General features: G+C 46.8%; 1 protein-coding gene across 1 annotated transcript in view; it reads right to left on the bottom strand.

Annotated features, from left to right (window-relative positions):
* PCP4 (Purkinje cell protein 4) overlaps nucleotides 1-23,891 on the bottom strand; it is a 66,519-nt gene extending 42,628 nt beyond the window's left edge. The window contains exon 1 of the mRNA XM_021071000.2: nucleotides 23,819-23,891. Within this exon, the coding sequence (XP_020926659.1) occupies nucleotides 23,819-23,827 (9 nt within the window). The 5' untranslated portion in view covers nucleotides 23,828-23,891. The remainder of the gene's footprint in view (nucleotides 1-23,818) is intronic.
* Nucleotides 23,892-25,900: the final 2,009 nt, after the last annotated feature.

Genomic DNA, 25,900 nt, shown 5'->3' with positions numbered 1-25,900 from the left:
TTATTCTAATACGGTCTTTGAAGCCTTTCCTCTGCTGCTTTCTCATGGGCCATGACTGTCGGCTATGAATCTGCGCTGTCATTGTGAGGGCTTTTATTACACGATTTTGAGAACACTGCAGTGGAGGGACCTACCGTCCATACTTTGCCACGGACACCATAAAATTGGGCATGTCAATCATGCATCATAATGGAAATGGAATCACAAAAGCCCGCTTCCTCGTGAAAGCAGACTCAGAGCTCTGGACAGATCATAACCACTTGAAAAATCAGTCAGACAGGACATACTGTTTCATCTTTAGGACAAACCACAGGTTCCCATGAAAAGATATTTCCTTTTCATTCCAAAAGGATGGAGAGAATGAAACGTGACATGAATTCCAGAAGGTGAAATCTGGGGCACAAAGGACAGTCCAAGAATTTTTTCCGGGCATTCCTGTTGTGGCTCAGCGGGTTGAGAACCTGACATGGTGTTCGAGAGGATGCAGGTTCGACCCCTGGCCTTGCTCAGTGGGTTAAGGATCCGGCATTGCCATGAACAGCAGTGTAGGTCACAGATGTAGCTCAGATCTGGTGTTGTTGTGGCTGCAGTGTAGACCATAGTGGCAGCTCCAATTTGGCCCCTAGCCCTGGAACTTGCACATGCTACACGTGTGGCCATTAAAAAAAAAAGAAAAAAAAAAAAAGAAAGAAAAAAAATTTTTTTCTGAATCTTTACTTGTACTAGTTAAGGGGCTCAACCAGCCTTCCCTACAAGAACTTGGCCTGGTCCTTCACTTTCTGAGCTAGGACTTGACAAGAGGGTCACTGCTTCCAAAGGCCCCCAGGTCTGGGGAACAAAGAGCCTTTGAAGCAGTAAGCATCTCCCCAGAGCCCCCAACTCTCCACACCTTCTCCCTGCATCTCCCCAGGCAACTCGCCCCCTGTGCCACACAACTGCGGAAAGACCTCTCTGTATGTGTTTGCTGCTGTCACACTGGAGAAAAGATGACAGCCCTCACGGAGCCGGGTCCACAGGGGACAAAGGACAGGGGGTCTCACAGAAGCCCAGGCTCAGAGAGACATTTCTTCTCGGCCCTGTTACTAAGCCAGCAGGGGAGGACGAGAACAAGCTTCTTCCAGTCCCAGGCCCAGCCTGTCCCTACGGCTGCACAAGAAAAATTCCCCACTTAGAGGGCTTAGGTATCCCGCAGGCTGAGAACTTTCAGACTCTTTTCCAGAGCAGATTAGCAAAATGAGGTGCGTTTGTCTTTGTGCAAACCCATCCATGGTGAAGGTCACGGATTCAGTGTCAGACCAAGGCTGAGTGTCAGGCTCAACCTGGGGTGTGACTCGCTCCTGGACTAATGGATGCGTCAGGGACTGGGCGGGGGGCTGAGGGTCCCCAGGAGAAGGACACATCGTCTGACTTTGGTTGGCTCACAGCCTGCAGGGTCAGACACTGGGTGGCTAAGAGCTGGACCCAAGATGGCCCAGATCAGGTGCATCAACAAGAACCCCCAAGTCGCACGGGGGAGGCCGGGGCTCAAGCAAGTTTTCTGCGTCTTGAGGGAGGAGCGTGAGTCACAGCGCCCCCACCAGCTGTGCCCCGCTGGGGAAATCTCCCCTTGAGTCTCTGCTCCCTCCTGAGAAGGAAAGGTGGTACCTCTGGCTTCTCCTGATCACATAGAGGGACCTGACACACAGCAAGTGTGCGCCCCCCTACCCATCAATGACAACCTTGTCCAGAAGAGGCATCATTTAGCAATATCAAGCTCATGGCACAAAGGAAAGGAGAGTTCTTGTTTTAAGGCTTTTTTTTAGCCTTGTCCCCTCTGCCCCTGACTTCTGGCCTCTGCTGGCCTCTGTCTTCAAAGCATTGCAGGGATCTGGCAAAAGAAAGAAAAATGCCTGTGGTTGGGGGAGCCTTGGGGGGGGTGCTGGGAAGATCTTGTCAGCAAGCACGACTCCTCGCCGTCTCTCCCCTAGAGATGCGTTTTTCTCTAAGTTATTTTTCTCCGTGGCTCTATCTTCCGTTCCTGCTGTTACATCCTGATATTCAGATTGCTAATGGGTTTGGGGATCCTGGTGCCACTGCAACGGTAACATCGTGATAAGCGCTTCCTCAGACGGGTTATAAATAAAAGGAAACATACCAATCTGCCTTTGGTGTAGACAGCACTCAGGAACCGTGCAGGTTCAGATATGGCATATTCTTCACGAAATCAACATCCTGCACAGGAGAGACGTCATGATGGACAAGCAGAGATCTCAGCCCATCCTTCTAAGGGTTTTTTTTCCCACCTGTGCTTTTGATCACCGTGTTTATAAAGAAGCAAAAAGGCGTGTTTCTATGGTATTCTCTTAAGGCGTGTTTCTATGGCATTATCTTTAATGTTTTATTGACGAAAGACCGTGAGTCTCTTAGATGAAATGGCAGGCTTTAAATGAACCGAGATGGGAAACCACAGCGGTCGCCCCGTGAAGCAGGATAAGCAGCTGTGTCAGCCAGCAGGTAGCTGAGGGCTGCTGGGGGCTACCTCAATCATGAGACTAGTGGCTTCTCAGTGACATCAAAGGCACACCTTTAAAGCCCTCCTCCAAATCAAAGGCCCTGAATTTGTCTGAAGAGCAGAAGAGACTTTTCTGCCAACATTTTGTGATAAGGACAGACTAGGTTTAATTTCTTGCCACTGATATTATTAAATCGTCGATAATTCTCCTAGTAAGATTACGAAAGCTGGGCATTTAAAAAAGTCCACTAATTTAACTCCTAAAGGTGGAGAAACCACTGTCAGAAGAGAACTTCAGCTGGAAAGAAGCTGGTTTAAAAGAAAATGATGGGACCTTCACTGATGAATGCATTAACCGTTGCGATTCTTCCTAAGCCTTCTGCCTCCCGCCCTCACCTCTGAAAGACCCAAATAATTCTGCCTCAAATACTATATTCAACTCCTAGCATTTTTATCCTGCTTTATGGTAACAGAAGTAATTAGCACGGCTGTAGTGGGGCAGGCCACCGATAAGAGAGCCCTCATTTTTCGAGCCGTGTGGTTTGTCTTACTGAAATTCACTTTCCATTTTATCCCATAGCCACATATTTGAAATTACTATTTTCTACCCTTAAAAAAGTTATCTATGCCACTTTTATTTTTCTCTTTTCTTTGTCTTTTTTATGGCCACACCCACGGCTAATGGAGGTTCCCGGGCCAGAGATGGACTCTGCAGTGGTGGCAACTCTGGATCCTTTAACCCACTGTGCCAGGCCAGGGATGGAACCCACTCCTCTGCAGTGATCCCAGCCACTGCAGTCGGATTCGCAACCCATGTGCCGCAGCAGGGACTCCCAGTTTTCTTTTTAAATAATACTGCTTTCTATTTATAAAAGTGGGATGTGGTCATGGTGAAAATTTGGGAAAATAAACACAAGGAGGAAAGCAAAAAACACGACTAGTCAGAATTAATCCAGGTTAATATTCCATGAACTATTCAGAAATACTTTCATCTTATTTTTTCCTGCGTGGACACACATAATCACAGCTCTTTGATAAATGTGGTCTATGCCACCCACACAGTTTCACCACAGGTACATGTCACAGTTCAAAAAATAGTTTCTCTTTAATGGCTTCGTGTGGGACCCTCTAATTTTACAGATGTGACGAGTGTCCCTGGAGTTCATTGTAGGATGAGTTCAAGTCCTAAAAAGTTCACGTACAATAAATACCTCTAAAGTTTCAAATCCACCGATCTCAAATATGCCAATAAAATCACTTAGCTCAACCAAGAGGCACAATGACACACATGTGGCTGTCAATTGTCTTAGAAAATGAATAGCACAGAAGCCTCTAAACAGTCCTTGAAATGAGCTGAGAGCCGACACTACATTTACAGCGGTACTTGTTGAACTGTGAGTCCTGCAGTCCTAACCCCAGGACCTCAGAAAGCAGGCTTCCTAGGAGACGGGGTCCTTACAGAGGTCATAGAGATAGAGCAAGGTCATCAGGATCAGACCTCCTCCAGGACTCGGGGGTCCTTATACGGAGGGGAAATTCAGACACAGACATGCATGGAGGAAAGCCACAGGGGGACAGTCCTCTAAGCCAAGGACAGAGACCCACAGCACCGGCCTCAGTAAAAACCAACTGCGGACACCTGGATCTCAGACTTGGGGCCTCCAGAATCGGGAAAGAGTATAGTTCTATGTTTGATGCCCCTGCTCCTCGGTGTTAGTTATGGCGGCCCCTGCACAAATGATGCAGAGAGCACCGTGGGAAAGGACCCAGCCCTCCGCTTGGGTTGAGCACCGGATGCACGCAAGAGAAAGCTCTGCACTGCCCTGCGGGTCCTGGATCCCGGTCCCCCGGCTTTCCCAGCTGCGGCAGGCACGCCCCTCTCTCTGCAGCTACCCGAGGGCAGAGCTTGGTGCAGGGCAGAGCGGCTGCAGAGGAACCTTGCTGGTGGAGCTCGGCACTGGTTACTGTCAGGCCACTGGAGCCTGGCGGGAGCCCTCGGTCTCCCGGATGCAGCTGAGTAGCCCCATGAGCCAGATCGGGTGATCTCGCTAAATGTCAGTTTGAGGATGAGAAACACTCGCGTGGAGACTGGGCTGGGGCTGCCGTGCAGAAACGGAGGCCCCTTACTTTACAGCCCAGCTGTCTGCTCTGGGAGACCCCAGGTGACTGATGCTGCCCCGGACGGTCACCGCCCCCTGGGTCATTTTCCTACCTTCTACACTTCAGCTCTCCAGAGCGCCGTTTGGAAACTGTCACCATCAAGGACTTAACTTATTTGCAACCCTGTGGGATCATGCGATTCTCTAGACGATTCTCTAAACTGCTTTGCATCACCAATCAGATTTACTTTCATTTAAAGTGTTATGTGGACCATATGGGTTCTGGCGCAAAGGGTCAGAAGACTGACCCCAAAGAACTTGGGAGGGGGGGTGATAGAATCGACTCTATCTCAAGGATTTTTTTAAAACTTTTATTAACTGTGTTTTCTGCATGTATTGTATGGATCATATTATTATTCTCCAGTATTCCATTAATGTGTTGAATTGCATGAACTCGTTTTAAAATATTCAGCTAACCTTGCCTTCTTTTGTTTTCTATGCTTTAGTCTGAATATCTTACTGAACGACCCTAAAGCTCATTTCTGTCTCAGTTATAAGTCTTGAAAGTCATCAACAGTGCACCCAAAAAGGGTCATTTTTACTATGTATAAATTACACCATAGTAAACCTGACTTAAAAAAATAAGAAAGAAAGGAAAGAAAGAGTGTCCTGGGATGAGACTGTCCAGGGTCTCCAGCTCTGTCACTCAGCAGCTGTGTGACTTTGTGCAGGACACTTAACCTCTCTGAGCCTCAGTTTCCACTTGTGAAAAATGAGGATACAAGCCACCTACCTCATCAGGATGAGAGAATTAAAGGAGCTAAAGAAACAATCACATTGCCTGGATGTGGTCCCTTGAAAAATTCAGGCTGCAAAGTAAAGGTAAGAGAGGCTTGAAAAGATGAATGTCTCTTTCTTTTCCATCGTATTCAACTTGCAGTCAGTTAAGGTAAAGGAGGAACCTAGGCTCTGTGGTTTTGCGGAAAGAGGAAGCCCAGCCCTCGCCTGTGACTGAAGGACCCGTAAGAAGGGCTTTCGCTTGGCTTCTTCGTCACCTGCTCACTTTCTTCTTCGTAGAGAATTGAAATGAACACACTCATATTAAGCGTGATCTCCCGTGCTTTTGATGAGACTCACGAATATTAGTATTCGTGACCCACGTATGCAGCCCCTACTGTTCGTGGTTAAGTTGTTAATTTCAGTCGAAATTTTCTGGGCTTCTCTTTCTGCTGTGGATGCATTTGTGTGTTTGGTATAAATCCCTGCTTTTTTTTTTTTTTTTTCCTAGAAAGAAGATGCAGGATGAGGGTAGATCCAGGAGGAAGGTGGGAGGAAGCAGAAGGACCTGGTGGACCCCCTTACCACCTGTGTGCCTCTAACCCAATCCGCACACTGTCCCTGAGTCGGAAATTGAGTCAAGGAGGAGTGGGTCAGCATCCAGCCACAGCTGACTCAACGGGTCTCAGTCGACTTGGGCATCCCTGCGGACCTGGAAGATGCCAGAACAGGGCTCTGGGACCCTGCCATTCACGCTCTCTGTGTACTTCCCTCTGTCTGGGTGTCCTGATTTATCTTCCCAGGTTTAACCAGCTTCATGAGCTCCCGTGGGAACACACTGCCTACAAAAGCCAAAGCTCGGCCGGCCCCCGAACGTTGACTTCTCGTGATGAAGTACAGATGGTAACTTGGCCCCAGGCACCGCTCCACGTGCTTCTCTGGGGGAGGGGGGTTCCAGGCTTCAGAAGCCAGGGACTTTCTTTTTTGGTCATAAAGAAGCAGCCAGGTTTTTTCCCCCACTCAACGAAAACAAAAATAGCTTCTGAACACAGTGCAAGTCTGAGGTTGTGTACTTTCAGAAGAGAGGGAAGGCTTTGTCCTGACTGTCACGGCTCAAGAAGGGAATTGAGAAAAATTAGAAGACGGGAGAAGAGCTAGAGGGGCCATCTGATCAGCTATCCCTAGAAGTGGAAATTCTAGCATTCTCTTTGTTTAAAACAAAATACACAAGGCGTTCCCGCTGCAGCGCAGTGGGTTAAGGATCTGGTGTTGCAGCTGTGGCGTAGATCGAAGCTGCGGCTCGGATTTGATCCTTGGCCTGGCAAGTTCTCTATGCTGTGGGTGTGGTCAATAAAGAAAAACTAAAAACAAATTAAAAAAATACACACAGCCCTGCACCATCCAGCATCCCTGACCAACTCAGTCTAAAGCCTCTGCCTCTTTCCCGAGCGATATTGCTCCAAATTTTATGTTCGAATCCCTCTGAAATCCAGAACGACTTAATTTGCTAGAAGACAAAGTCAGTGGTAATTTAAAGGTTGCCTTTTAGGGACAGGGTTGCTACAAATAACAGAAGCTCACGCCACCAAACTGTTTCATATCTGCACATGCAGAACCTGCTTGTTACTAGGGGAAGAACCTTTTATTTCCCAAGAGCAGAAATGTTTCTTGAATTGAACAAGCCTAACACATCTGTCTTGTGTCCCCTGATGTCACACACACAAGGGAGAAAAGGGTGAGAACAGAAAGAAGGTTTACGTGTAGAAAAATGATCGGGATGAGGTGGGTGGCTTAAAATGTTCTTCCACTAAACATCCACACTCAGTAGAGATGCTTGGGATCCGAATTGGGAGAATTTTTCACCTCGAGATTATGGTGCTGCCTTTGCATGGCCTTTAAAGAATATAGGCTTTCCAGGTGTTTTTGGAACCCATTTTCTTATGCCACCCTCAGCACCATCCTGCAGGGTCAGCCAGCATCATTGATGCCTTGTCAAGCATGTGTTACTGGGTGGCCTTCCTCCCAGCCGGCCTGAAAGCACCATGTAATTGGTGAGTTAAGACCTTCGAGCCACCTGCCGCTGCCGTCAGGCCTGGGCTATTCCAGAACCCTCCGATTGGAGAGGGAAAAACATACGTGAGTGAAAAATGTTGCTGCCATATCAGTAAACCAAGGAGGTGACAGCCATCCAGCCATCCAGCCATCACAGTACAGCTGCCGGACAGTGAGCTTGGAGGTGACTCAGGATGGGAAGAGAAACAGAATGCTGCAGCCCACCCCCAACAGAGCATCTTGAGGGGACTCAGGACGAAAAAGCACAGGATACTGGCCCCAGACAGCTGACATCAAAGACATGCTTTCAATGAGCCCAGACTGCATCTTCCCAAACACAGAAAAGCCCTCGATTCATTCACTTTGGGATGTCTGGTTTTCTTAGATTAACAGTAACCTTTTGATGTTCTGACTACCTGATGCTTTGTTGCAAAAATTCCCATGTAGGCGTTCCCGTCGTGGCGCAGTGGTTAATGAATCCGACTGGGAACCATGAGGTTGCGAGTTCGATCCCTGCCCTTGCTCAGTGGGTTAAGGATCTGGCATTGCCGTGAGCTGTGGTGTAGGTTGCAGACGCTGCTTGGATCCTGCGTTGCTGTGGCTCTGGTATAGGCTGGCAGCTACAGCTCCAATTAGACCCCTTGCCTGGGAACCTCCATATGCCTTGGGAGTGGCCCAAGAAATGGCAAAAAGACAAAAAAAAAAAAAAAAATTTCCTACGTAGCCCGGATTCCTTCCCACTCTCCCTTGCTTCTTTGAAAGAGTTTCTCTGCATTATCTGAGATGCTGTGTCCCGGGCTTGATGTCCTGAGAATGTCCACCAAATAAAACAAACCTCCTGACTTTTAGGCTGTACATTTTTTTCAGTGGACGCGTATATAAAAGGCTCCAGGCGTTGAAGGGGGCATGGAAATATGTGTCATCAGCTCTGTCTCTCTCTGTGTTTGTTTTTGTTTGTTTTTCACTAAAAAGCCATCAGGCAGCCCCCACCTCAGCATCTCCCTGCCCCCACCTGACCCGGGCCAGCCTCGCAGTCGTGGGACCCACACAGTCCTACAAGGTCCTTCGCTCAGAAGGGCCCACACTTGGTTTCATGCTCTCGAAATTTTTAGTCATGTTCAACATGGAACGTCACACTTCTATTTTTCACTGTCCCCCCCACATTGTGTCACGGGTCTTGACCCCACCACCCAACTGTGGACTCACTGAGATTTCCCAACTCTGAGTGAGTGTCACCTCAAAAGGAGGTTTATGGCAGAGGTGGGTGGGAGCCAAAGATTACAGAGCTGTTGTCTGGGGGCTTTGGGAGGTTTTGTTTTTTTGTTATCTTTTTATAGCCAAGTCTGCAGCATATGCAGGTTCCCAGGCTAGGGGTCGAATCAGAGCTGCAGCTGCCAGCCTACGCCACAGCTCACGGCAATGTTGGATCCTTAACCCACTGAGCGAGGCCAGGGATCAAACCCGCATCCTCACGGAGACAACATCATGTCCTCAACCCGCTGAGCCAGGACAGGAGCTCCCTGTGGCTTGTTTCTAAATTGCCTCATTTCTGATGGAGACCAGCCTGACTCTTCAGCTCCTGTTTGCTTCCTGGTTGTAATACTGAAGCAACACGGGGCAGAGTAGGTCCCCTGGGGGCACTGCTTGTAGCCCTGTAGTTATATGAATCACCACTTATATTTTTGTCATCTGAGAATTCCAAATCCTCATCCAAAATTCAACTGCGGAGCTCTCCCAGGTAGTTCAGCCCAATCTGGCCCCCAGCAAGAACTCAGCAAAAAAGAAAAAAAGATGATGACACGGAAATTCACATGATAGTACCCCAAAATGATACGAATCTGCTTTGAAGGCAGGAAAGATTAAATCTAGATGAAAAAATAACAGAGCACTTTCAGGAGGTATTTGGTGGAGGCATAAATTGACAAATCGTTACATCTATTTTAAGAAATTATATCTTTAAGAAGAAGTAAAATAACCCACGTTTCTGAGATATAGAATATTGCCAGAAATAATATTTGCAATGTGGCACTGGATTATCTCGATATTTTGACAGCCTTGATGCCCATAGGTGGGAATTGAGCTATAAATACAGGAATGAGCCCTTGCCTTGAACAAACTCCAAAAATGAGAAAATAATAAGATTGGCTAAGAAGCCACCAGGGGCTCTGAGACACAGAGTGTGCAACGATATTCTGCCAGGGACAAATGCTAATAGCCTCACAGAAGGCAGGCTATAGGCATCTCTAAATTCACTTAGGCATCTCTTACAATTAGAATGTAGAACTTTTATTTTTATTTATTTATTTATTTATTTATTTATTTATTTACTTCATCTTTTGTCCTTTCAGGGCCGCACCAGAGGAATATGGAGGTTCCCAGGCTAAGGGTTGAGTCAGAGCTGTAGCCAACGGGCTACGTCAGAGCCATTGCAACGCCAAATCCGAGCCACGTCTGTGACCTACACCACAGCTCACACAGCAACGCTAGATCCTTAACACATTGAGCAAGGCCAGGGATCAAACCCACAACCTCATGGTTCCTAGTACTACATTTTTGCTCTGCCATGACGGAAACTCACGAATGTAGAAATTTTAAAATAACACAATGCACGGTTCTAAAAATCTTATTGTCTATCGTCATGTAATCTGTTTCCAAAGTACTGAACAGATTTATTTTCACTTAGCACTTCCAAAGGAAGATATGACAAGTCAATGGAACCCAGCTATTCATTGATAAGGACGGAGAAATTTTTGACATGTTTAAAGCAATTTATGTCACTAGGCAGGATTTAGAACTCAACTGTGGTCAACCCTCCATATCCCACTATTCCAAATCCGGGATTCAACCAACAGCAGATTAAAAATATTAAGAGAAAAAAAATTCCAGGTGGTTCCCCTGTGGCACAGTTGGTTAAGGATCCAATGTTGCCACAGATATGGCTCTGGTCACAGCTGTGGTGTGGGTTTTATCCCTAGCCGGGGAACTTCCACATGCCGCAGGTGTGGCCAAAAAATTTCTAAAAATAGGAGGTCCCATTGTGGTTCAGCAGGTTAAGGACCCCACGTTGTCTCTGTGAGGATATGGGTTCAATCCCTGGCCTCACGCAGCAGGTTAAGGATCCAGCATTGTTGCAGCTGCAGCATAGGTCACAGATGCAGCTTGCATCTGGTGTTGCCATGGCTATAGCATAGGCCTGCAGCTGCAGTTCCAATTTGATCCCTGACCTGGGAACTTCCATATACCACAGATGCGGTCATAAAAAAGTAAATACATACATAAACAATTTTTAGAATTCCAGAAATTTTCAAAAAGCAAAATCTGAATTTGCTGCATGCCAGCAAATATTTACATAACATTTACATTCTATTTACAGCTATTTACATAGCATTTACATTGTATTAGGCATTACAAGTAATCTAGGGATGATTTAAAGTATATGGGAGGATATGTTTAGGTTAAATGCAAATATTATCCCCCGTTTTTCTGTCTTTTTGCCTTTTCTAGGGCCACTCCCGCGGCATATGGAGATTCCCAGGCTAGGAGTCTAATCGGAGCTGTAGCCACCAGCCTACGCCAGAGCCACAGCAACTCGGGATCCGAGCTGTGTCTGCAACCTACACCACAGCTCACGGCAATGCCAGATCCTTAACCCACAGGGCAGGGATCGAACCCGCAACCTCATGGTTCTTAGTTGGATTCGTTAACCACTGTGCCACGACGGGAACTCCTATCCCCTTTTATACAAGGCATTCTAGCATCTTTGGATTGGTACCCATCCATGGGCAGGGCGGTCCTGGAACCCAACCCCTTGGATCCCAAGAGATGACTGAATAGTGTCCCAATTGATATGTATCCACTCACTGGACTTGAAGATTGCTAAATTTGCATGTGGTTAGAAAATATATGACTTTTGGGAGTTCCCATTGTGGCTCAGCAGTAACAAACCCGACTAGTATCCATGAGGGCATGGATTCGATCCCTGGCCTTACCCAGTGGGTTAAGGATGCAGAGTTGCCATGAGCTGTGGTGTAGCTCACAGACAATGCCTGGATCCCACATCGATGTGGCTGTGGCATAGGCTGGCAGCTGCAGCTCCAATTTGACCCCTAGCCTGGGAACTTCCTTATGCTGCAGGTGTGGCTCTAAAAAGCCAAAAAAAATTTTTTTTAAATAAGTAAATAAATAAAATATATGACTTTTAAGGTTAACCATTAGTTACAGTGGTGATTCTTCAACCAGTATGTCCTGAGCCCCTGCTTTCATAAGCACTGACTCTGGGAAGGTTTTCCTGATGGCTTCCTTCTTCCCCTTGCCACGCCTGCACAAAGACATTAACCAATGACTCCCTGGCACTTGGCCTATACAGTGAGTAGCCCTGTATGCTGTGTAGACTCTGTCCTCCAGTTCATTTGATATGACTCTGTCTCCCGCACTAGCCTATGGGCTCTTTGAGGGTAGGGATGGTTCACCCAGTACAATGTCCAGCATGTAATGGGTTCTCCATCACTGAGGGCTGAAGGGTATGTGCCGGGGGGTGAAAAGGTGTGGAAGACCGTCTTTGTCTTGAAAGTTTTGAACTGTCACTGACAAGATGACCGATTGCAGGCATACTTCATTCTATTGTTTTTTGCAAATATTGAATTTCTCACAAATTCAAGTTTTGTAGCAGCCCTGAATCAAACAAGTCCACTGGTTCCTCTTTTCCAGCAGTGTTTGCTCACTTTGCATCTCTGTGTCACATTTTGGTAATTCCACAATGCTTCCAACTTTTTCACTATTATTATTTTTGTCACGGAGATCTGTGATATTATTATGGCAAAAATTTTGTTTGGCCATGCCCAAGGCATGATCCTTGCTGTTTATCTCTTTTATAAATAGTAGTGTGTATCTGCTAATCCCAAACTCTTAATTTACCTCCCCTGCTTTCCCTTTGGTAACCATAATTTTGTTTTCTATAATACTCACTCTTAATTTGTTCTCAGAATATCGCTATGTGTTGCTCTGCAGCTCCTCGTGCTCTTTTAAGAGGAGTTATAGATCATACAATCTACCTTTAACCAACCTAACTCCCCACCGTAGCTAAGTGGCTCTAAAACATTCCTGCATAGTCACAGGTTACCATATGGATAAACCTGGAGGATATTATCCTATGTAAAACAAAACCATCATCAAAAAGAGAAATACTGTACAATTCGACCTACATGAGGTACCTAAGTAGTCAAATTCATCCAGACAGAAAGCAGAAAGGTGGCTGGCAGGGGACAGGAGCAAAGGAAAAGAGAACTGTTGTTTAATGGATAGAACTTCAGTTTTGCAAGATTAAAAAGCTCTGGAGATCTGTTTCACATCAAAGTAAACAAACAACACTACTGAGTGACACATTTTAAAATGAGTAAGATGGTAGATTTTGATATGCTTTTTATAAGAATAAAAAAAATTGCTGCATAAAATTTTCATGGATTGAAAATAGTACTAATACTGCCAGCAAAACAACAAGAAAACAGTGGAATTCCTCTTAACACTTCTTCCCTTAAACTGCCTTCAGGAGCACTGATAAAGCTTAAAAACCACAATCAACAAATTTGGCTCAAAAAGAAGTGCAAGAGCACCGGCCAGAGCACAATGGGTTAAGAATCCCACTGCAGCAGCTCAGGTTGCTGCAGAGATGCAGGTTTGATCCTCTGTCCAGAAGAGCGGGTTAAAGGACCTGGTGTTGCCACAGCTGTAGCCTAGGTCAATGCTGTGGTTTTGATTTAGTCTCTGGCCCGGAAACTTCTAAAGGCTGTGGGTGTAGCCATAAATTTGGTTTTTTTTAAGCCAAGTTACAAAAACAATTGGAGTTATAGATTTCTGTGCTCTTCCATCGACAACTACCTCTCAAAAGTATATACAGTGCCTTGAAATTTTGACTAGGGTTAATAACGCCATACCAATTAGCAAGATATCTAAAGCATAGTTTATTTCATCATTCTTTTGTTATTTTCAATGTTTATTTTTTGTATGTTTTATAACTGCACTTAGTATATGAGCACATTAGCATGTATACACAATTTTTAAATAAGAAAATAAAAAATATTGTGCATGCATGCTGCAATTTTTCTCCTGAGAAGGTGCACTATAAAAAACCTTGAAGACTGGAGTTCCTGTTGTGGCACAGTGGAACCTAAACTGACTAGTATCCATGAGGATGTGAGTTCGATCCCTGGCTTCACTCAGTGGGTTAAGGATCTGGTGTTGCCTTAAGCTGTGGTGTAGGATGCAGACTTGGTTGAATCTGACATTGCTGTGGCTGTGGCATAGGCTGGCAATGGCAGCTCTAATTTGACCCCTAGCCTGAAAACTTGGAAACTTCCATATGCCACAGGGCAGCCCTAAAAAGCAAAAAAAAACCCAAACACCTTTGAAGACCACTTTTCTTGAGGATCAATGTCCACGGTCACTGTGAACACAATTCCATTGCTCTTCATGGATTTGCAGGACAACTGAGGAGACGCTTCCCCCAAAGTTGATAGGCTTTGAATGTCAGTTTTTAAAATTCTCGTGGATGGTTATTAGTAGAATAATGACAGCTATACCAATTAGCAAGATAGTGAAAAAGTCCAAGAAAGCAAGGGTCAAGACAGAGATAGTTTCACTAGAGAGGGAACAGAATCTTTTCAAACCACTTTGAACTGTTGCAGGGAGGTGTTCCTACAGCATAATGGTTTGACATTTTGCCTATTGTATCTCCATTTACAACTCTTTGAGACTCACAAAGAGACAGGATTTTCAAAGAGGGCTCCACCTGCTCTGTCATCTTAGATATGGGCAGGTTTGTGTCAACACTCCAGCGTCCTGATGAGCCCTCACCTCTCCCAAATGAGGAGAGCATCACAGTGGGTGCTCTCAGGCTCACCATTTGACCACTTCATGGCTTCAGGGATCTTTTTGCACACCAAACAAGCATGGGAAATGTGAAACAGCAAAGCCTAGGTACAACTAGCAATGTGGGCAGACTCAAGAAAATTAAGCAATATTTTTCTAACGACCGTGATGAAACAATGGATACTACTTAATGAGGAAACGATATACACGAGTCTTAAACTTTAAAACAGTGTAATTTCTTAATTAATTGTTAAATATTGGAACTTAGCCCACATAATGGACAGAAAAACGTATTGGCTAAAAAAAAGAAAAGAAAAGAAAGAAAAAAAAAGACCTGGAGGGAAAAAGAGAGAACTTATTTCCTTATTACGTTTTTACTCTCTTCTTTGATTAAGACCCGTGTCAAGGGATTTCGTCAGTTGCCAGGACCCTCTTTTCAGTCATTGCATAAAATTAAAATCGTCATTTTGTTAGATCCTCGGCCACAGCACAGGGGTGGTGTTGTGGGGACGGATGACTACTTCTTTTGCCCTGTACCTCCACAATAGCTTTGGGTTATAATTGTAGGAAAAGCATAATCTCAAGCCAATCTAGACAGGAACTCCATTATCAAAATGTCATAAAACAGTATTTGAAAACTAATTTTTAAGACAAACCAGGCCATTGGGTGAAGGGTTGAAGTATGGGTGACTTGAGCTATTTGAGTCCACCAATGTCCTCAAACTGGAGGCAGAAACCTGTGGAGCAAAGCCCCACCCCCACCCCATTCTCTGTGGTAGCTCCATCACGATATGAAAATTGTCTCATTTGAATAGTTCTGCCAGCTCACACTTTTTGGCTTCTTCACCTTAGATGTCCTGCAGGGGCATTTTCAATTGGTGGGTGATTGCCTTTCTATTTTATGGTTCTCATTTGTCTTCCTTTTATTTATAAGATGGCAGTTTAAGAGTAAAATATAAAATAATAGCATTTAGTGAGTGATTGATTTTTCCCCTGGCAATGTTATAAACGGGGCCAAGCGTTTCCCTTTCAGAAATGAAAGGAGAAGTCATTCAGTGAGATTCTGAAGCATAAATTTAGGGCTCTTTGCAAGGCACAAACAATATTCAAGCAGATTGATGCCTGGAACGTGTCACTGATGCAAATTGCTCATGTAAGACGGCCCAGAAATGGAAGCTGGATTTATAGGTTTGGGCCACGGACGGGTGTGGCAAGCTTGCTTGGCTTATGACACAAAACGACGAGCTATAGAACATTCTCATGTCCAAGTACCCAAAAGGCACCTGTACCACATGGAATGGAAAATGTTTTCCCATTCATTATTTATCCCTCTCTTTGTTCCAAAGATTGGAAGAATGGTAAATAGTTTGTGTCTGGGGATAGCAGGAAGGCAGAAGATCGCATTAGACTTCACAGCAGCCTGCATGTGCCAATCAATGTCCAATTTCCCAGGAGAACAAATATGAATCCATGCCCTTTTGCATATGAATTGTCCTATAATCCTATGTCAAATATAAATTAACTTGAACTATTCCAATAAGGAACTCTAATATAAATATTTGTTTTACTTAATATTCTAACTATTAATTATAATATTTTAATATGAGACTATAATTAAAATATTTGTTTTAATTAATATTAACTTGGGTGCTTCATTTTTAAGTGGTTTATTTTTTTTTCTTTTTAGGGCTGTCCCTGGGGCCTATGGATGTTCCCAGGGTAGGGGTTGTATCTGAGGTGCAGCTGCAGGCCTACACCACAGCCACAGTAATACCGCCCAAGTGGCATCTTCGACCTACACTGCAGTTTGCGGCAACGCTGGCTCCTTAACCTCAGGCCAGGGATCAAACCCGCATCCTCACGGATACTAGTCGGATTCCTAACCCACTGTGCCATAACAGGAACGCCTTTAAGTGTTAGTTATAACATTTAAATATGCAACTTGGGGAGTTCCCATTGTGGTGCTGCAGAAACGAATGTGACTAGTGACCATGAGGTTGCAGGTTCAATCCCTGGCCTTGCTCGGTGGGTTGAGGATCCAGCATTGCCGTGAGCTGTGGTGTAGGTCGCAGACTTGGCTCAGATCTGGTGTTGCTGTGGCTGTGGTGTCGGCCGGCAGCTGTAGCTCCAATTTTGAGCCCTAGCTTGGGAACCTCCATATGCCACGGGGCAGCCCTACAAAGAAAAAAAAAAAATGCAACTAGCTTTCTGCCTGCCAAATATATTGGGCCTTTAATAATACTCCAAAATTTGCAGTTTGGCTGACTATGATTGGGCCCGTGGAGCTGACCTTCTAAAGCTCAGTTTGGACTCTCTCCCACTCGCCTCTAACCCTGGTCAAATTGGATTTCGACTTCAAATGTTTACCAAGGTCATCATGGACTCTGCCCCGAGGGTTACTGTCCCTGTGGTTGGATTTTCACAGAACTTACCTGACACAAAAGTGTCTCAATGGAGAACAGCCCCAAACTAAAGCATGCGAGAATTCTCCACCCCCCATCAGCTCCCTATTTTCCTCGACATTTTCCCAAACGTCAAGAGCTCTTTCTATTGAGATTCTTCTGAGTTTTTCTCCTTTTCTTTGCCTGTCGTGAAAGCATTTATTCTGTGCGTATCACGAGGCATCCCTTTCCAATTTAAAAGGATTTAGGAGTTCCCATTGTGGCTCAGTAGTAACAAACCTGACTAGTATCCATGAGGACGCAGGTTTGATCCATGGCCTCGCTCAGTGGGTTAAGGATCCGGCATGGCAGTGAGCTGTGGTGTAGGCCACAGACACGGCTCAGGTCTCCTGTTGCTGTGACTATGGTGTAGGCTGGCAGCTGCAGCTCTGATTAGAGCCCTGGGCCCGGGAACTTCCATATGCCACACATGAGGCCCCCAAAAGACTAAAAACTAAACTAAACTAAACTAAAATAAAAGGTTTTAAATGGCAAACACAGCTTTCAAACCTGGGGTAAAGAACAAAAGAGAGACCTTTGCCTCTCATTTCTACCCAGACCCAGATCTCAACGTTTAGAGGAAAGGTGCCGGTCTGCTGGCCACTGATGTGTCAACTGATAAATCCAGTATGGAAATCTCTTGATCCATCTGGTACCTGAACGTTATTACTGATAACGTTACTGTCAAACCAAGAGCCAGGGCTGTGGACAATGTCAACAAGTTCGCAGTCTAGGTAGGATAATTCTAAGAACTACACGGCAATCCATAATACTTGCTGTGGTCTAGATGTTTGCCCCCCCCCGCCCCATCCCCCCAACGCACATGCTGAAATCTCACACCCAAAGCAGGTGCCATTAGGAAGTGGGGCCTTTGGGAGGTGATGAGGTTGTGGGAGTGGAGCCCTCGTGAACAGGACGAGTGCCCTTATCAAGGGACCCCAGCGAGCTCCCTCACCCCTGCCACAAGGTCAGAATACAGCAGGACGTTGGCAACCCAGAAGCAAGCCATCACCTGACCAGGCTGTACCCTGATCTCAGACTGCCAACTTCCAGAACTATGAGCAACATGTTCCTATTGTTTGTAAGCCACCCCGTCTCTGGTACTTTGTTATTGCAGCTCAGACAGAGTAAGATGATGTGTTAACATCATGATCTTGAATGCCGTGATTTATAAAAATATCAGTCAAATAGAAACCTAAAATTCTTCTTTTCCCTGCACTATGAAGTCCTTTCTAGAAATTCATTCTAAATTAAAGAAAGTCCCTGGCTTGAGCTCATGACATTATTCAGGTGTTCAAACAGTACCATGTGCCCCAGTGGACCAAGAACAGGAAGACCCCAAATTGTGAACGCCTGCCACCTAAGACAACACCTCTGATAAAGCGCTGAGAGCAGAATTAGAATTTAAAAAAATAAGGCAGGAGTTCCCACTACCATTAAAAAAAAAAAAAAAAAAATGCAGGCACAACGGGATCAGCGGCATCCTGCAGTGCCAGGTCAAAGGTTTCGATCCCAGTAGGTTAAAGGGTCTGGCACTGCCAAAGCTGTGGGACGTAGATCACAGCTGTGACTTGGATCTGATCCCTGGCCTGGGAACCCCATACGCTGCAGGGTGGCCAAGGAAGAAAAATCATAATAGTAAAGCAGATATGCACAGTGTTGTATTTGGAATGAATGGTCAGTGGGGACCTGCTGTATAGCCCAGGGGACTCTATTCAATATTCCGTGATAACTTACATGGGAAGAGACTCTGAAAAAGAATGGATATGTGCACATGTAAAACTGGATCGCTTTGTTGCACAGCAGAAATGAACACAACACTGTAAACCAACTACACCTCAATAAAATTGCTAAAGACCAAAAAAAGTTACTTTCTATTGCAGAACTTTTTAAAAAGAAGCTTAAAGTTGCTCGAGATGCACCTAACTTGTTTTTTCCAAAAGCAACTGTCAAAATTTTGTGACACATATTCTATTCAACATGTAATAATGGATGGCAATTTTTATTAAGAAGAAAATCCCGCTTGATGTTTTAACTGAGGAGTAGGTAGCTACACGGTACATTTTAAGAACAGAGATTGTTTTTTCAGTTCTCTCTTTTTTTTTTTTAATTAAGATTTCCTGCATCATGTAGGGTCAGGTTTGATGAACAACATTCTTTACAAATAGAATTCATTCTAAAAACGTATTAGAGATTTGTAAGCATTTTAGTATAACCACGTGTTGATTTTTTTGTCTTCATATCTCTATCAATCCCTACTGTTATTCATGATTCTATAATGATGTCATCTTTTCAATGTCTTGACTTTATTTACCGATTTAGTTTCACAGAAAGGGCAGGGGCAGAGAGGACTGGATAAAAACTACTTTCTTACTTCCTTAAAAAAAAAACAAGAAAACGAGGAGTTCCCATTGTGGCTTAGTGGTTAAAGAATCCGACTAGGAACCATGAGGTTTCGGGTTCGATCCCTTGCCTTGCTCAGTGGGTTATGGATCCAGCATTGCCGTGAGATGTGGTGTAGGTCGCAGATGCAACTCGGATTCCGCATTGCTGTGGCTGTGGTGTAAGCCAGTGGCTACAGCTCCGATTAGACCCCTAGCCTGGGAACCTCCACATGCTGCAGGAGCGGCCCAAGAAATGGCAAAAAAAAAGCAAAGAATTTGTTCATTTCCCGTTACAAAAACCCCGGCTTCCTCTCCATCTTGGTCATGCTATTCCACTAAACCTCAAACGAAATCAATTGTGAGCCATTTACTCAATTTTCCTCTCCAAAAAATAGAATACATTTTGCATTCTGTCATTCTTAGCATTCAAAAGAGAAAAACAGTGAGACTGCTTAAACCCATAGCATTCGTTAATGAAAACAGGAGTGTGAAAAGACATCTTACTGCCCTCATCAGCCTAGCAACGCATTTTCTTGCTTCAAGGGGCCTCTTGCCTCTTCGGCAGTGTTGAACTTCGAACCCAAGCTGTAACCGGTGTCTTTCTAGAACTAAAGTCCCTGGGAGCGTAGAGACCACAGCTATCATCGTGTGATCCAGGAAACCACACGCATCTTGCTGGATCTTTCTGTATCTCCACTGCAAGCTCATGCCAAAGGAGGTTTAAATTACATAAGAAATTGAATTTCCATTTGAACTTCTCTTGCTCAGCCCGTGGGGCCAGTTGCAAAATCTGCATTTTACACAGTTACCCTCAAAATCTGTGCTTAACTGGTCTAAATTATGGTTCCTTGCAAGCCTATTATCCCCCCGATAGCATTTGTTTCAGCTCACTCTTAATTATAGGAAGCACACAGCTATAATGACTCTCATTTTAGGTCTGTTTCATCTTCCTATTTGTCTCACCAAAGGGTTACCCTGAGAGCTGACTAGGTAAGCCCTAAACCAGTGTAATATGTGATTTTTAAACCATTGGCTACTTTTAGAGAAAAAAAAATCATGTCTTTTCTATGCCCCACTCCAAGATATAAGCAAGGCATAGCCTCTCCTTGAGATCTCTGTCTAGAGCAATTCTGTTCACTGCTTTCTTCTTGCTTTAGGGATGGACTGTATCAGGTAAGCAGCTTCTGATTCCCTGCTAAGGTCTAAAGATCTGCCCCTAAATAGCCTCAGTGTGTTCAAACCATGCCTCTTGACAGGTGTGGTCCCTTTGTGGTGGCCAGCGTCTGGATGAGAGAAAGACCCAGAACCATGGCACCGACTTGCAACAAGCCATCCAAGCAGGTGCAAGAAGAGAGGCTGTGACAGCAACATAGAAGCATCAGAAGAACGCGTCCCCAGAGGTGTCTGCAGTCTAATGAACAGCTGTCAACGGGTGCGTTGTGCAAGTGGGAACCCTGCACCCCCTCACAAACAGGGTGATGGTGTTGCCCATCAGACTCAAATAAATCCTGAGGTCAGAGGAAAGGTGTCAGTTTTGAAATCCGCTCTCCAAATGTGTGCCTTTGTGCACGAAAATCTGGTAGCCGGCTTTCCTAAACAAAGTTCTTTTGAAAAGCAACTCGAAAACAGACACCTGAGTGAGCAAACAGGACTGGTGATCATTGCTGGTGGGACTTTTTTCCAAATGGTATTAGGTTGCTCAACAAAAGGAGTCTTTTTCTTCTTGAGTAGGGAGTCCAGTGGGACGAGATGAGGATGCATTTTGTAAACTTTGACCTGGGTGGTGAGGATTTTGGATCCAGCAAAGGCACCAAAGCCTGCGTCTGGATCCCTGCTAAATCATCTTTCAGCTCATCTCATAAATGGCTCCAGGCACATCTGACATACTTTAATACTGAAATGCAAATGAGACACCCCCACAAACCACCTCCACTCTCTCCCGTCACCCTAAATTTGGACTTTACTTTCCTCGCTACTTGTGAGCTGCTCTTTTCAATCACACATGCCATCCCCTCCTGCGAAAAGCATTGTCAAAGGGTTTAGAAGGCGTTGTGTTGTCATAAAGTCACCCGGTTTAAAGCCACCTCCAGGCTCAGTCCCCCCACCAAAGGCTCCAAGAACTCCAAGAGAGAGATCCCACCCTAAGCAGCATGGGGGCCCTGGGAGCCTGGGAATTTCTGCTGCTGTCACTAAACCCTAACAGCTGGAGCAGCAGCCACTTGCCCATCAGACTCAAATAAATCCTGAGGTCAGAGGAAAGTCTGACAAAAAGCCATTGCTTTGGCCCTCGGGGGTAATTAGTTAGATGCCTAAGGAAATGATCATTTGAAATCCTTCCCTGCCTGAGAGTTATTAAACAAGAAGCCACAGGGAATTCATCCAACGGGAAAAAAAGATTACGGAAAAGTGTGTGCGTGGCGGGGGGGGGGGGGGGGGGCAGTTCTCTACCCAGAAAGGAGCCTCTGTTCAACTTTATTAAATGTTTTAAGCAGATTTAAGTTCGAGTCAAAAGGACAAATGCCCGCTCTCCAAGGAACCCACTCTCAGAAACCTAGAGACAGCCAAAGAGCTGGTCACCCAGCTGGTGGCCAGAGCACGGGCTTGCAGGTGACATGAGGGGGCAACGAGGGCAGAGGGACAGGAGAGGAAGGGTGGAGGGAGCCGAAGGGAGGTCGGGGCGAGGCGGGGCAGGGGGGGGCGGGGGGAAGCAAAAGGAGGCAAAGGTGTGAGATGCTCGTGTTGCGGGGCTTTAGCAACGTGGAAAGAACGGCGAGCCGAGTTCCCAGAAGGGCCGGCGAAGGCATCTGGGTGCTGGGGGCGGGGCCGGGGCGGCAGAGCTGCCCTAATTAACGCGTGCAGCAGAAATGAGGTTGGGATCCTAATGCGGGGTGGGCTCTGGGAGGCTTGCTCTCTCCCTGGGGACCCACAGTGACGTGAACCCTGCCAAGCCGAGGCCTTCGGGACAGCTCCTGAGATGGCACTGGGCAGGACGTGTGCTGGAGATGGGGCGACAGCCGGAGCGGAGAGCCAGCGGGAGGCCCCCGCCCCCCCAAAGAGCCCCCTTTGGCGAACTCGGCTGAATAAAGGGGGCCTCTGGGCCACCCTAGTTTTAAGTCCTTCCTCTCTCTGAAACTGTTAAGTTGTATAAAGACAAAAACCTGCTGCACGCAGCCTTCCCTCCTGGTTGCAAGCAAGGTGAGTTGCCACTAACAGAGAAGCTTCTGAAATCTTTTCCGTGGAGCCTGCAGAAAGCCCCTCCTCTGAGCATCCTGGCCCTCATCGACCCACCTCTGCTCTAGGGCCCCAGGTTCCTGCCCTTGCCTCCCGCCCTCGGCCTGGCATCCACTGTTGACACTGATCGGAGAATGTATAGGCGATTCGGACATCAAGACCCACCCAAGTCCTGGCTCTGCCCTTCGCTAGCTGGCGGCTTTGAGCCAGCTCACCTTGAACGTCTCTGTGCCTCGGTTTCCTCATCTGTCACCTGGAGAATCAGATCGCTACCTCCCAGGGGTTGTGGGGAAGGTCAGCTAAGGTAACTAGACACCCTGCTGGGCAGGGGTGCCTACCCTGGTTGCTGCTGGAAGGTTTCAGCCTTCGAATTTCCTCCCCAACTCATCACCCTCTTCCTTGCCTGAGCCCTTGGCTCCATCCCAGACTCTGTCTCTAAATTTCATAAGTCTTTGCCTGCTCTGTCATGTGTACATCAGAAGTAACCCAGCAGAGAGATGAAAGCAGGGAAGAGGCATTTTATTTCTGAAAGTGTTCATTTTACTATAGATTTCCAAAAAAAAAGAAAATCCCTGTGTGTCAAAAAAAAAAAAAAAAAAAAAGAAGGCAGAGAAGATAAACGATCTTAAAAAGTCATTATTTAAATGCCAACCAACAGGAAATGAATGCAGGTTTGCCTTGGTTACCAGGTAGAACTAGAGGGTGACGTGGTACAACCTAAATCTGCCTTTTTGAGAAGAAAGACAGAGAATATGATCTTTTAAAAAATAACAGTGAGCTATCACCTCGCCCCAACAAACTATCTCCTGGATAAACAGATACAGACGTGACTCTTCACTGAAAAGTGTCTTCTGCCAGAGTCTCTCCCATCTTCAAGACACACACACACACACACACACACACACACACACACACACACACACACACACACACAGAGATATTTTGGGGTTTACCCGATGTACACGTCTCTCACTGGCTTTACTCTGATTAACTGCAATTGCAGTTTTACAGGCAAGGCTTTCTCGCGGCCCCGCAATGCAACCCTTTCCTCCCCTTCCCTTCCAAGGCTGACTTTGGCCAGATGGCCTGCCTGTCCCCATCCTGAAAGGTCCCCACGGAGAAGAACCCCTGAAGGCACGCTGCAAATGGCCCAGATCTTCCCAAGTGACTAAAAACACCCAGCTCCCTCTTCTGAGCTCTCAATCCCAACGCACTTTCCAAAGTCACAATTCAATCAGAAGCAAATGATGAATTCCTCTCTCTGTTGAAGGTGAATTTTTTTCAAAGTTGCCAACTTGACCAGTTTCTGCACTTTGCCACACAAACCTGGGTAGGAACAGGGTCCATCCTCCAAGCAGACCAATCCAGGCTTTACATGCTCTCCCTACCGGGAAACCCTTTGCATTTTCTGAGCCTAACGATGGGGCTGGGCCCCTTCTCATCCCCAAGTTTCCCTCCCGGAGCGGAAGCCCCACTCACCTCACTCATGATGTTGTAACGGCAGCTCCCGGGATCCCCACCGGCCACACGGAGAGCACTACTTGGGATTGCTGCGCCCCGTCCTGGCTTTTCTCTTAAAAAGGGCTGCCCGGTGGCATCATGCCTCCTGTGAGCCAATGAGATGCATTCACCTGTCTGCGCGCCTGGCAGGCATCTGAGAGCGCCCAGGGCCACCTAGTGGAGCATCGGAGGAAGGCGGGCTCTGAGCCTGCCAGGGAGAGAAGGAAACCACAGATGCCATGATGAAGGCAGGCACACAGATCATCTCAGATTGCCCACAGGTCATGATGCCAAGGGGCACAGGGTTTAGATATGTGGGAAATGCATTTTCAATGTCAGTGGACATTGAAAGCCGAAGGTTTGTTTTTCAAAGGAAAGCAGTTCTGCAAACACGGGCACCTGCGTCTCGCTGGCCTCCTTTTTTGCTCAGGAGCTGCTGTTCCCCACCGCCCCTTTGTAGCACAAAGCTTCCACCTTCAGAGTTGGCCATTTCCAGTCCTTCTCCTCCAACCCCGACTCTGCCAGCCTGTTGGCACCCTGGGGACTCCTCTGCTGGCAGGACGATGTAAGAGGTCGGAGTCATGGACTTGGAGGGTCACGCTGTGATCTCAGAGGAGCACGCCCCCCCCCACACACACCCCACTTTGCCCGTGGGTGTCGCAGCCTCACCAGCGCAGGGAGGAAGACCCAGCTTGGATCCTGGAATCTGCCTGTCCAACCTGGCCATGGAGATCCTCTGGATCCCCTCGGATTCGTGGATCTTGAAGAGCCCTTGACCTTCACGAGGCAGACGTCACACATCAGAATGGGGCCGGTGCACAGAATCAAGATGCGTGTGGCTGCCTGTCTCCTTGGCCTGTCGCTGCTCAGGGTGTAACTTGTCAGCTTCGAGATTCAAGCGGAAGCCTCGGCATGACGACAATGATGTCCTCTGGTGGCAAATACTCCAAAGGATGAGAGTCACTCCTCAGGGGCCAAAGACCAACTGGAGATGCCAACGCATCCAAGTGGTGGCTCCTGGATAGCTGGTGTGGACAAGTGACTGAGGGACTGGGTGCATATGATCCTCAGATGCTCTCACCTGTCACGCCGACACTGGATCAATGGCTGCTTGTGGAATTGATGGTGAGCACAGCCCTGGGAGTTCCCTGGTGGCCCAGCGGGTTAAGGATCTGGAGTTGTCACTGCAGCGGCTCGGGGCACCTGGTGCTGTGCATTCCGTCCCTGGCCCAGAAGCATCCCCATGCTGTGGGAGCAGCCAAGGAAATAACAGTAATTACAATCATGGTCCTGTCTCTGACCTCCTCCTTCTCCTCGGCTTCTACCCAGGCATCACTTTGGCAGCCTCTCCTGTCAGTTTCCTCCTCACGGCCCCACCCTCTCTCCCCCACACCCCATGGGCTCTCCTGCCACCTCCACACCCTCCTTCTCCAGGCTTCTATCCCCAGCGCCACCCACACCTCCCCCACCCCAACAGTCCCGGCAACTCCAAATGCCTCCCTGTTCCCTGTCCTTTCCTGATTGTCTGCCCACTGCCCAGGAGTGGCCCATAGTCACTGCTCCAGAATGGGGTCCCACCATCACTGCCTCGCAGCTGCCAAGAGATGGAGATGCCCTGGGGGACCTGGGACTGTCGGGGGAACCTGCTATTTGAAACCCTGACCCCTCAGATCCTCAGAAGTGACTTCCCTGAGTTGGGAAGAGGAGGAGTGGTGACTGCAGAACAGGGGCAAGATTTAGGAAGGGACTCATTCTTGGGTTCATGCAAATGCCAAAGCTGCACTTGCTCAAACCTGAGAGTTGGTGCCTCCTTAAATTGTAGGCCCTAGGGGCCAGGATTGTGCCACCTTGGTACTGGCCTTGCTGGCAGCTCCTGAGTTCCCAGGAGAGGGCTGGTGAGCTTCATCCCAGAGGACAAAAGCCTGCTAAGGGAAAGAACAGAAGCCCCTTCTGGGTGCCATCAAAGAAGAGGCTGGAACATGGCTCTTGCAGCATGTTGTAGCCAAAATGCACAGTTAAAGATGGAACCAGGACAGGTCAGTGCAATCAACGATGGTGTGA

The sequence above is a fragment of the Sus scrofa genome, chromosome 13, assembly GCF_054392235.1.
Source record: "Sus scrofa isolate SSC_HxYL_T2T_F1_AM1 chromosome 13, Sscrofa_HxYL_maternal_Yorkshire_Landrace_v2.0, whole genome shotgun sequence".
Classification (NCBI taxonomy): domain Eukaryota; kingdom Metazoa; phylum Chordata; class Mammalia; order Artiodactyla; family Suidae; genus Sus; species Sus scrofa.
This window is presented reverse-complemented; position numbering and strand designations above follow the sequence as displayed.